Consider the following 12,427-nt stretch of genomic DNA (forward strand, 5'->3'; position numbering starts at 1 on the left):
GTAACCTGGAAAAACTATCTGTATGGATTTCTGTCATTAGCAGATAGTTCCAGGAATCAACTATCTGTGCCAATTAATGAGCACAATCTCAATTAATCCGTTGACCTCTATTATTAATGTGGAATTTGTGTTGTTTTGAGACTCAGTCTGCCATTTATTTTGTGCTTGACTAGCAATCGGATAAAAGTGTGCTGGAAAATAAACATGGGGAGTTCTGGATGGAGTTGAAGAATGGAGTTGTTTTCAGTGTGACACAGTACGAGGGTTATAAAGACCAACACTATGTCTGTTTCCACACCTCAGCAATCTGCCTGTATCATCAAGGTAACCAGGTCCAAGACTGCAAACGGATGTCCGTGTGCTTTTCACCTGTCTATAAATTACTCAGTGGCGTTTAAGGATAACTTCATATTCTCATGCAAGGATAAGAGGCATATTATAAATATTTCTTCACGTTTGTATGTAACATGCGTTGTGTGTGGGATGCTTTTCAGGCACAGTGGAAGGAGATGTTTCTGTGTGGGACGTTAAGCTGCCCTGTAGGACACGCCCTCACTGGTTGGAACCTGTGCTATATGTGTGTGAGTCTGCAGCAGAAAGAGCATCTCCCTCAGAAGGACTAAATATGGAGCCTCACAGTATGCTTTCTCTTGCCCTCAAGATTTCTTCTCAGAGTGCTGAGCGCAATGTGAAGGTAAATGTTTTTCTTTCTCCGTGTAGTTTTTCTTATCCCAAAATGTATTAAATTCATTATTTCGTCGGAATTCTACAAACAAGACCCAATAATGACAACGTCTAAGAAGTTTGTTTGGAATCTTTGCAAATGTATTAAAAATAATAAACGAAATAAATCACATGTACATAAGTTTTCATAGCCTTTGCTCAATTGTTTGTTGAAGCACATTTGGCAACAATTTTCTTTTTAAAGATGATGCTACAAGCTTGGCACACTTATTTTTGGGCAGGTTCACCCATTCTTCTTTGAATCTCTCAAGCTCCATCAGGTTGGATGGGGAGCACAGCACAGCAATTTTCCGATCTCACCAGAGATCTACAATCGGCTTCAAGTCTGGGCTCTGTCTGGACCACTCAAGGACATTCATGGAGTTGCCTGTAGCCACTTATCTTGTCTGTGTGCTTAGAGTCGTTTTCCTGTTGGAAGATGAACCGTGGCCCCAGTTTGAGATTAAAAGCGATGTCTGTACATTGCTGCATTCATCTTTACCTCTATCCTTAACCAGTCTCCCAGCTCCTACCACTAAAAAACATCCCCACAGCATGATGCTGCCACCACCACCATGCTTCACCGTAGGGATGCTATTGGCCAGGTGATGAGTGGTGCCTGGTTTCCTCCAGATATGACACTTGGCATTCAGGCTAGAGTTGAATCTTTGTTTCTCATGGTCTGAGAGTCCTTCTGGTGCATTTTGGCAACTCCAGGTGGGCTGCCATGCGCCTTTTACTGAAAAGTGGCTTTCGTCTGGCCACTCTACCATGCAGGCTTGATTGGGGAGTTCTGCAGAAATGGTTGTTTTTCTGGAAGGTTCCTCTCTCTCCACAAAGAAGTGCTGGAGCTCTTTCAGAGTGACCATTGGGTTCTTGGTCACCTCCCTGACTAAGGCCTTTCTCCCCCGATCCGTCAGTTTGGCCAGGCAGCACGCTCTAGGAAGAGTCCTGGTGGTTCCAAACTTCTTTCATTTAATGATGATGGAGGCCACTGTGCACATTGGGACCTTCAATGCTGCAGAAATGTTTCTGTACCCTTCCACAGATCTGCACCTCAATACAATCCTGTCTTGGAGATCTACAGACAATTCACTGGGCTTCATGGCTTAGTTTATGCTCTGACATGCACTGTTAACTGTGGGACCTTCTATAGACCGATGAGTGTCTTTCCAAATCATGTCCAATCAAATGAATATACCACAGGTGGACTCCAGTCAAGTTGTAGAAACATCTCAAGGGTGATCAGTGGAAACAGGATGCAATTTTGTCATGGCAAAGGCTGTGAATACTTATGTACTTTTTTAAAATATATATACATTTTCATTTTTCAAACAAACTTCTTTCACGTTGTCATTATGGGGTCTTGTTTGTAGAATTGTGAGTGTAGATTCATATCTATGATTGTTTTCAGGAGTTTCTTATTGCTATTGGTGTGAGAGCAGCCACATTTCAGCACAGAGTTGTGCCTTCTACACTGGGTTGGTATGACCAGGTAATAGCTTTATTATTTATAATATTTTCGAATGTTAGGAATTAAATATAGTTAATTGTCGATACAGGGCACATGTTGCATAGTGGAATAGTGATTAAATTGTGATTATTTATTTACTCTTTAGATAGTAGACTTTCTAAATGTGACTGATGAACCTGTGCTTGGCTATACACCTCCATCCTATCTTACAACCCTCCACCTACACCTGTGGAGCTGCTCCCTGGATTACAGGTAAAGTGTGTGATTAAAAATCATTGTAAAACAAGGTGCAATCTTCATAGATTATATATTCTCCATGTATTAGTGTAAAAGTTGACATGTCCTCTCTGGATCTCACCAGACCATTGTATCTGCCTGTGAGGTCTCTGCTCACAGTGGAGACCTTCAGTATTTCCAGCAGTGTCTCTTTGGACCACTCCTCCTCCAGTCTTAGGTAGGCTTACTATGCATTTACTTTATATTCTTGATCTGCTCTGTTTACCACACCTCATACTATTGACTGCTAATGATTTTATTTGGTCTCATAGAATCATTCTTGATGAAGCAGCACTGTTTCTGAGTGACAAAAGTAACGCTGTGTCTGTCAACCTGGCCCGAGGTGAGGAATAGAGTTTAAACTAAGAAAGAGACTGCATATAATGTCTGCACTGATGTGAGTAGTCGTTTATGGTGTCTCGTTAATTAGACTACGTGCAGGTGGTGGATATGGGAACTTTGGAGCTCAGGATTACAGCAGTCAAACCAGGAACAGACGGGGAGAGAGTAAGACATGTCTTGCATAACAGTAACACTTATTGTCTCAGTGAAATGTACTTGAAAAATAATGTTTTTAACACTTAGCTGAAGTTCCAAGAAAAGCTGTGTGTGTGTTTTGCTCAGTTTTATCCTCTTTATCTTTTTCAGTATCCGTTTTTGCAGCTCGCATCTAAAATAAATCTTGCCTCTGACTTTAAATACATGCATGTTTTTACTTCCTGCTATTGGGTTGCCTAATAGTTTTGGTAACACAATGGAGTAAAAATCCTGTGGTCTCACTTTTCTTAACTAATTGCTGTGAGAATGCAAATGCGCCAAGGATAAATTCAAATTGACTGAACGAGCCTTAGTGAACCTAGGGCAGGTTTGTTTGTAGGTGAAAATATTGGAATATGAGAAGATGAAGCTCTTTAAAAATGGGTATAGAATAACAATAGCTCCCTTAAATTGTTAAATTATTAATTTACTAAACTTGTCTGAGATGCTGGATTGATTTCAGGTTAGACTGGACATTACCCAGTCCAATCTGCTGAGATATTTTAGAATGTTAAATGTTGTTGACCACAAGCATCTAGTCACTCCTTTTGCATATTTTGCTAACAGTTATATCAGTAATTATATACAGTCAGCAAGTCTCAAATCAGTATTGGGTATCAGCTAGTATTAAGAAAATAGTAGTATCTTAGTTTGTTCTGTTTTTAGTTTGAACTGTCTAATTTGACTGTCTAAGTATTTCCATACTGCTTAACCGCCCGCTTTTTTCTGTGTGACTTAGACAGAACCGAGGTTTGAGCTGCGCTGCTCGAGCGATGTCATTCACATTCGGACATGCTCGGACTCTTGTGCTGCACTTATGAATCTTATCCAGTACATTGCCAGCTATGGAGACCTGCTGCCTCCAACCAGGCTGGACAGCAAGGGTAGCGGCACCAAGCACAAATCCAAGGTTATTAAAATGTCATAAAATAAACCTTCGTCTTAGGCACAGTCTGAGGTCAAATTTGTCTTAATATTAGCGTTTGTTACATTACGTAAAATAAGTGGTTGTGTGACTTAGTTGCTTTTTCCTCACTGCAGCTGGACTTATTGAACAAGCCGCAGTCCCATGGCCCACTGCTTCCTGATGCTGAGCAGCAGATGCTGCAGGATCTGATGAGTGATGCTATGGAGGAAACCGACTCCCTGCAGAGTCACACCATGCAGTCCAATGGTAAGGAGCTGGTCTGATTTGTAATTTATTAGTTACATAGATACTTATAATGATGATAGTCTGCACTCTCTCATTTTCTGACAAATGTGTGAATGTATTTTGCAAATAAGACCATTGTGCCTTTCTTTGTGTAGGTGTACATGCGACTCAAACAAGTGATCAAGATCCACCACTTTCGGATCTTTTCCTCTTCCCCGATGAGAGTGGCACTGTGGGTCAGGATCCCTTCAAGCCTGCCCCATTCTGCATTCACCCCTAATCTCTCCCCCTGGCCCCAGCACCCACCATGACTCTGATGACTTCTGCATCCTGGACACTCCAGGCTCTAGAGCAGTGGTAAGACAGTCTAATGTGATTGGTAGGATGTGAAAAATTAATAACCTCCCCATCTAATACTTCCATAAGAAAATAATAGTTTTGAGGAATGGAGTATATATAGTACATTTTCCTACTCTAGCAAATAGCATTGAATTTTCAGGGAAAAGTGTATTATTATTATTTTTTGTTTTGTTTTGCTTTGCTTTTTTCTTCACTGTTTTGCCCAGTGTCTCACCCAATAACGAATGCTTGCATATCATAGTTAAGCTACGGGCTGGGGGTTATAGGGTAGAGAGTAATGCCATCTTTGTCTACTAGGAGAGCTTGAACTCTTGTCTACAGATGGTAATAGAGCAGATGGTATTATGTTGCATATTCAAGACATGTACAGTAAGTTCTAATGTACAGCATATTTGAGTGTGTCTGGCTTGTGTTGTACATCAGGGAAGGGATGAAGAGCCAGAGGTAAAGAAGCTGACCTCTGAGCCCATTTTGGTTCTGGACAACCATTTTAGTGAACCTCTAGAGGGCAGCACTTCTAGCAAGGGTCCTCTGAACTTCCCTGTGCCTGAAGTCAGGTACATGGTTAAGGATATTTCTGTGATCTGGCACCTTTATGGAGGAAAAGACTTTGGCAGTGGACTGCTCTCCTCCTCTCCAGCCCGCAGTCGAGGGTAAGGCTTTGGCTTGCACCATCACCATTCTACAATAACAACATTAACTTAGTGGTTTATTCCATTGATGTCTTGTTTGTCATGTTATTTGTATGTAGTGGGGGAAAAAAAAAAGATCACTCAGAAAGTATGCTATGATGTGATTGTGTATGTTTAGGTGTACACCTCACAGCTCGCCCTCTCAAACACCAGTAAGACAGACTCGCAGTGGCTCTCGCTCTGGGGGAGGTTGGAGTAGAAATCCAGATGTGTTGATGGAAATCCAGCTCAGCAAAGTCAGTTGGACCAGCTTTTAACCTGACATGACACATTTAAACCTAAGATGAAAAGACACAATGCTTAAAATTAATTTCATTACCTCTGTTTTTTGTCATTAAAAAAAAAAAAAAAAACAGTTTTAATCAATTATTGTCTTTAAAAGTATTAACAAGTTTACCAGTGAAGTAAAATAACCACTTGATATGTTGTCTCAGGTAAGGTTCCAACATGAAGTCTACCCCATGATGGGCCCAGAGACGAGCACCCTGGCTGAACAGCCGGTATCCAGGCAAATATTCTCAGTGCAGGACCTAGAGATACGAGACAGACTGGCCTCCTCCATGATGAACAAGTTTCTTTACTTGTATTCCAGTAAAGAGATGCCCCGGAAAGCCCACTCCAACATGGTGATTAGGATTTTGAGATAACCATAAATGTACATCATTGAATTTACAAGGATTTGTTTTCTACCTCATAACACGCCTGGGAAATTTTCCTTGCCACAGTCACCACTGGCTTGATGGCAAAAGTACACACGTCCTTCACTCAAATAGAAGTACAGATACTCATGTTCATAAAGACTCTGGTAAAAGTTAAAGTACAGACTATACTTTTTTACTCAAGTTAAAGTAAAGAAGTTTGGGCTCTTACATTAAGTAAAAAGTAGCCTTTACTTCTACTTGTTTTAGTGTCACGCTGGTAACTGGACCTCACATCATATTAATATATTAATACAAAAGAATTACAAATTTTGTTATCTAATGAATGTATGGTGGCTGAACAATCACCATATAGAACACAAGCAGAGAAAAGATGATGATCAGGTGATCAGAAATGTCTCTGTTCTGTCTCTGTTGCCTTCTGCCTGTTCACTGTTAGCATTGTACAGTATGTATGTGGTGTGTAAGAGCCAGGACATGATACACCAGTGGCAGGTTGAATAAGCCGTGCAATGATAAAAAATAGGTTGATGGTCTGAAAACGCAATGAGAGGAAAATATATTGATCATGTCACCAAATAGATTAAAACTAAAGTAACAAACTTGTTTTAAAAATGTAAGAAGTAGGAAGAACAGATATTTGTGTAAAAAAATTAAAAGTAAAAAGTTTTGATTTTTCAATAAATGAATAGTGAAGTAAAGTAAGCTTATAAGGGAGAAACGTATACACTAAACTTATACATTCTTGTTTTATAACCTCTTTATCTCTGTGAAGCTGCTTTGGAATAATGTCCATTGTTAAAAGCGCTATACAAATAAAAGTGAGTTGAATTATACACACAATACATTTTGGGTATAACAATAAAAATTAACCAAATAAAACAACAAATTACAACCAACCTGACTGTAAAATTTAGTCACTCTTACTCAGTTTCCTAGACATTTTTAATTTATTTTATTTTATTGTTATTTTTAAAAAAATGTATTGAATCTTTGAACGTCGGCAGTCCAGAATCAAAAGTGCTGAAACTAATAGAGGAAAAGGCATGGGCATATGTCAGGGTTTTTTTTCTGTGCCTCCTTGAGCGCCGACTGTTTATAATAAGACTAAAGGAACTTTATTTTGAATCCTGCCATGATGTTCAAAGGACATGCAAATTGCAAAGGATACAGATTTTAACTGCAATAAAAGATTACCGTCATAGCTCTTTCCAGTTCCGCTTTAGGACACGTGTTTCTGAACATCAGATTTTCAGAAACCAAACTGCATATTGTATGCATTTGTTCTTTTATTTTCATTTAAAAGACATGATACTTATGAATGTAATATTGTTTCATTGCAGCTAACAGTCAGAGTGTTTCACATGCGTCCCGAGGTGGGTCAGGCTCCACAAGAGTGCTGCTTGCGTGTTTCACTCATGCCACTTCGTCTCAACATTGACCAGGTGCAAACTCATAAAAACTTTTTTCACCCACCGACATTCATCAGTATGAGATTCTGAAGCCTGTTACCGGGTGATGTTTCAGCTGTACACAAATCATTGGTTTATTTTGTAAACACATGATTGGAATTTATGGATGTTATTTTATTTCTGCAGGATGCTCTGTTCTTTCTGAAAGATTTCTTTACATGCCTGGCCACAGAAGTAGAGCTCTTTTCCCCACCAGAACAGGAGGGTAGGCCCCAATATGCATAATATAAATACATTGAACTTTGTATTAGAAATAATCTTTTTGCCACTGATGTTTTTTGTTATCCCCCCTATAGCATTGTGTGTATCCATGAAAAAGCCTTCTGGCCCAGAGGTAGCATGCACATTTGCTAAATCCAGTGGTGGAGCAGGTCAGGGCTCTGCACCAATTATCTCTGTGCCCACCCAAACTGGTGCCAGTCAGAATGGCCTTGAGAATGAGTCTACGAACACATTATATTCTGACCAACCTATTTTCTTTAGGTACGTGTGTGTGCGCATCTGTTGTAAATTATATAATTATACTGTATAATAAAAAGTGCTTATATAACCTGGCAGTCAGTATATATGATGATATGATGGTTAGTTTATGCTTTTCTCTTTCAGAGAGTTCAGGTTCACTTCTGAAGTGCCAATCCGACTAGATTATCATGGGAAACACATGGCCATGGAGCAGGTGTGCTTTTTATGTATTTATCACTTTCGATCACTATCGTTATGAAAGTTCTTTAGATTGGACTACTCAATGCTTTATGATTTTACATATATGTATGTATAGATTGTTTGACTTCAAACCAATAAGTATGTTTTAATAAGATCTATTGTCATAAGCCACCGGAATAGCTTCAGTGCACTTTTTTTTTTATAGTTTCTACAAGTCATTTTTTCATCTATTGACTGCACAGAGCTGTACATTATAAGATTTATATAATTCTATGCTCATCATGCTATTAATTAACTTTGTACTGTTTCGCAGAGATTTGTCCCTCTAAGGGGAAAAAAAGGATGCAAATCATACCTTCAACTGCATTTAAATTAAGTAATGCAATTTTGTTTTTCAGGGAACTTTTGCTGGCATAGTAATTGGACTGACCCAGCTAAACTGCTCTGAGCTCAAACTGCGGAGACTTTGCTACAGACAGGGGTGCGTGGCTTTTAATGTTTTACTGCAGATTTAACTGTATACTATACAGAGGAGACTGAATTGAAACCAGCTTGCTTTCTCCACAGTCTGTTGGGTGTAGATAAGCTCTTTTCTTATACCATTAATGAATGGCTCAATGATATTAAAAAGAACCAGCTGCCCGGACTGCTTGGTGGGGTGGGACCCATACATTCCTTGGTACAACTTGGTAGGTGCATCTTTTTTTGTCCCGCATACATTCATATAATGGCTGACGCTACCCTTTGACGCCAGCTCCCTAAAAAGCGAAGGAAGAATTTTACTGTTGTAATGTATATGTGGCACCTAATAATGGCTCATGTTGTTAAAATATAAAGTGTAAAGTTTTTGCTAGGATTATTTTTTCATTAAGAGAGCAGTTATATCACTCGATTAGGATGAACGCTAGTTGCAGGATTTTTCAGGACCTTTTTTTCTTTTTAATTTTTACTTCAGTCTTTTGATAAATATAATAAACCCTTAGTGCCATGTTCTTTCTGACTGATGTGTAGTCCAGGGCATTCGGGATCTAGTGTGGCTGCCCATAGAGCAGTATCGAAAGGACGGTCGAATAGTGCGGGGCTTTCAGCGAGGCACTGCCTCATTTGGGACCTCCACTGCAATGGCAGCCCTGGAGCTTACCAATCGCATGGTGCGAACCATCCAGGTAAACTTCTTGCTCTGCTTTAATGACTTCTCACTTTATTTTGGTAGCTAAAAAGAAAAAAGTGCCAAGTATATGACCATGAAACGTTCTTTTGTGTGGTATAGGCAGCTGCAGAAACGGCGTATGATATGGTGTCGCCAGTAATAGATGAGAGAGAGTGCAAAAAAATGAAACGCTACTCACATTTTCGACTGGCTCATCAGCCTGTAGACCTCAGGGAAGGTGTGGCTAAAGCGTACTCTGTAGTGAAAGAGGTATGTGGCTGCCCAGCTCTTTACCCATCTTTAACTAGTTCTAGCCAGAACTATTTATTCCAAATCTTAAACATACTCGAAATCAAACAGTGTTCTGTGTACTCCTGTAGGGCATCGCAGATACGGCTTTAACGATTTACGATACAGCTACCCGTGAGCATGAGCAGAGGGGAATGACCGGCGCAGTGGGCGGAGTCTTACGCCAACTTCCTCCTGCTGTTGTTAAACCTCTGATCGTTGCTACAGAAGCCACCTCCAATGTGCTGGGAGGCATGAGGAACCAGATTCACCCAGATGCTCGCCAGGAGGAATCCCAGAAATGGCGTCTGGGAGAAGAGTAATCAAAGTGACTGTGTGATTTTTCTGTCTAAGGCTGATGCTGGTGCCAAACATGGTAATATAGCTAAGCCAACATTGCACTTCACTTTATATAATCAGCTTGGCTGACCGAGCTGTTAGCAACTCGTGTCCACATTTTGCTGCTTACAGTTTAATTAAAGTCCATGGTAATGTCTTACTGATATTCCTGCTTTACAAAGACCATGGCAGCAAAGCCCTAGCTGCACAAGGCTGAGCCTAACTGGATTAACAGGATTTTTCCTAAATATCAGCAGTCCTGGTCCCTTAGATTTAATGACCTGAAAACCGCAGCACTAGAGTAATGAATTGCTGTCTTTGCTGGAAAAGGTTAATTAGTTTTTTTCTGAAAACTTTCCGGTTTTGTATCGGCAAACATCTGTAAACTGGCCTCGTCCATGCTGCATTTTCGGTTCTGATTTGAGCTACACTAATATTTAGTATGGCAATCCAATGTGATAAAACAGCCCTTAGCCTGGAAATTGTGCAGCTTTTAAGTTTGTCCAACTCATCGTGATCCACCATTAAACAAAGTGGCATGTAACACTTGCAGGAAACAAGTAACTATTCCTTCTGCTTAGAAAATCTAGTTCAGGAAGAAAGCAGATAAAGGAAATGGAGAAATTAGAATGTTTTAAGAGGTGAGATTAATCATGTGTAATAAGATCAACTTTCTTTTCTTGTTTGTGATATTCAGGTCATATCTTTTAGCATTTCTATTATGTTAAAGTGCTTTTTTTTTGTAAATGCATGCTCAATTTTTGGAGCATTTGTTTGATAATTCAATCTGGCAAAGATCTTTTGCTTATTTATTTAAAAACTATATTTTGTTCTATTTTGTATCCAAATAAAGGTAACTATGATTTATATCACCTTTTAAATATTCCATTTCTCTTCATCAATGGTGTTAGTCATAAACGCCATTGTTTTGTTCACATGGGTTATTTTGGGCACTTAATCTAGTTAATAATAACTCTAAATGGTCTGAATGTCACCCAAAAGGCATGTAGTGCCTTAATGGATTTAAAATATATGGATATATAAAATTCTAATTAATTTTATTTAACACTGTATTAGGGTAGCTTTTCACTTTAGTTTTTGCCCAACATTAGAATTTTTTTATGGCATTTCCTCATGACTAAGAACAAAAAAGGGAAAAATTAAACAGAATGGACAGTTCCTGAAAGACTACTTGCATTAGGTTTTTTGTTTTTAAATCCTGTTTAGTTAGTTCAATTATATTCCCTAAGTATTTTTTTTTTCTATAAGACAACCTAACTAGTTAAAGATTACTAATAACAGAGTTTAACTACAATGTTTCCACCTGCTGTAAAAAAAAGAAAAAAAAAAAATGTTTTGTGTAAAAATGTGTTAAGCAATTTTAGTTCTGCAAAGAATTTGGTGTTTTTGTTTAACTGCTTAGGATGTGTTTGCTTTGGTGACATTCCCTAGAATCTGTATTAATACACGTCTTATGGATATTACTTTTAAGTCCAGGGCAGAGCCATATTCTCTGGAGCTTTTGCTCATACAAATTGTCATCACTGCAAGCAATTACACAAATATAACACTCATCCTTATGCATATCAAATGTGAATACATGTGTATAGATTGTTTAGTTGTGCATAATACAAATGCTCTTGGGATTTTGCTTTTTTGTGTATGACATTTGGAAACTCACACCTGCACACCTTTTCTTTACAGCTGAGAGAAACTGATATCCAAGCCCCTGGTTTAAATGGTAGTAGCAGATTTGTACATTAATGTAAATTGAATTTGTGCAGTTTACATAAAAGCATGTGTTATCTATAATAAACTGTTTAATGTCCAGTGGTTTCTATTATTTTATGTTGCTGTAATGTAGTAGCTGTTCTAGCAAGGCTGGGCTACAATGAGCTCTGGATTCAACTACAGACTAGATTATTAGTTATGATATACAGTATAGCACAGTTCATTTTAAATAGCTCAGCTAGGTTTAGAGAAGGAGATTGGATCACAAGTATCTGAGGAGCATGCATAGTGTGAGAGAGAGCGAGAAATACACAGGTTATCAGGCATGCTTATTGTCATGTAACAGTCAACAAACTTGAGTGAATGTGTGAATAACACATACCAAAATACTACATAATCGTGAATCTTCCAAATCTGCTCCTTTACCTAGGAAAGCCCTAGTAACAAAAGGCTTGATTAACCAAATATGGTAGTCCTCATTATTCAAGGTACCAACAAATAGCCTGCACCCTTTAATCAAAGTAGGTTTTTATGGTTCATAATGGACCAAAATAGTTTGTTTTTTTAGCCAGTGTAAAGTTAATAAGACTGGTTGATGCAGTCATATGGGTTATTTTGTGCGTTTTAAAGGACAGACTGAAGTAAATAATCACACTAAGGTGTTTGCAGCTGCACATGATGAATCAGAAAAGACCATCCATAGATACTATTTAATTAGAAATTTTACTCTTGTTTACTCTAAAGGCAATTTCATATGTATGAAAGATAAGTTAATAGGAAAGGTAAATAAATGTGTGAAAAGTAAGTTTGTATGTGTAAAAGGTGTGTGTAAAAGTTAGATTCATGCGTGTAAACAGTAAGTGAATGTGTAAAAAAAAAAAAAAAAAGTGTGTGAAATAATAAATTGTGT

The 12,427-nt window shown here is 38.5% G+C and overlaps 1 protein-coding gene across 1 annotated transcript in view; it reads left to right on the plus strand.

The window, feature by feature from the left end:
- The window catches only part of atg2b (autophagy related 2B), a 27,137-nt gene extending 15,521 nt beyond the window's left edge, over positions 1-11,616 (plus strand). Inside the window, 23 exon segments of the mRNA XM_046855137.1 lie at positions 174-324; positions 495-694; positions 2,138-2,218; positions 2,343-2,449; positions 2,559-2,651; positions 2,746-2,816; positions 2,904-2,980; positions 3,750-3,920; positions 4,052-4,184; positions 4,319-4,417; positions 4,420-4,520; positions 4,947-5,176; positions 5,334-5,451; positions 5,650-5,841; positions 7,218-7,319; positions 7,473-7,551; positions 7,643-7,829; positions 7,953-8,022; positions 8,408-8,490; positions 8,577-8,698; positions 9,021-9,175; positions 9,280-9,429; positions 9,540-11,616. Coding sequence (XP_046711093.1) covers positions 174-324; positions 495-694; positions 2,138-2,218; positions 2,343-2,449; positions 2,559-2,651; positions 2,746-2,816; positions 2,904-2,980; positions 3,750-3,920; positions 4,052-4,184; positions 4,319-4,417; positions 4,420-4,520; positions 4,947-5,176; positions 5,334-5,451; positions 5,650-5,841; positions 7,218-7,319; positions 7,473-7,551; positions 7,643-7,829; positions 7,953-8,022; positions 8,408-8,490; positions 8,577-8,698; positions 9,021-9,175; positions 9,280-9,429; positions 9,540-9,770 — 3,003 coding nt within the window. The 3' untranslated portion in view covers positions 9,771-11,616.
- The last annotated feature ends 811 nt before the right edge of the window (positions 11,617-12,427 follow it).

This window comes from Silurus meridionalis, chromosome 8, assembly GCF_014805685.1.
Source record: "Silurus meridionalis isolate SWU-2019-XX chromosome 8, ASM1480568v1, whole genome shotgun sequence".
Taxonomy (NCBI): domain Eukaryota; kingdom Metazoa; phylum Chordata; class Actinopteri; order Siluriformes; family Siluridae; genus Silurus; species Silurus meridionalis.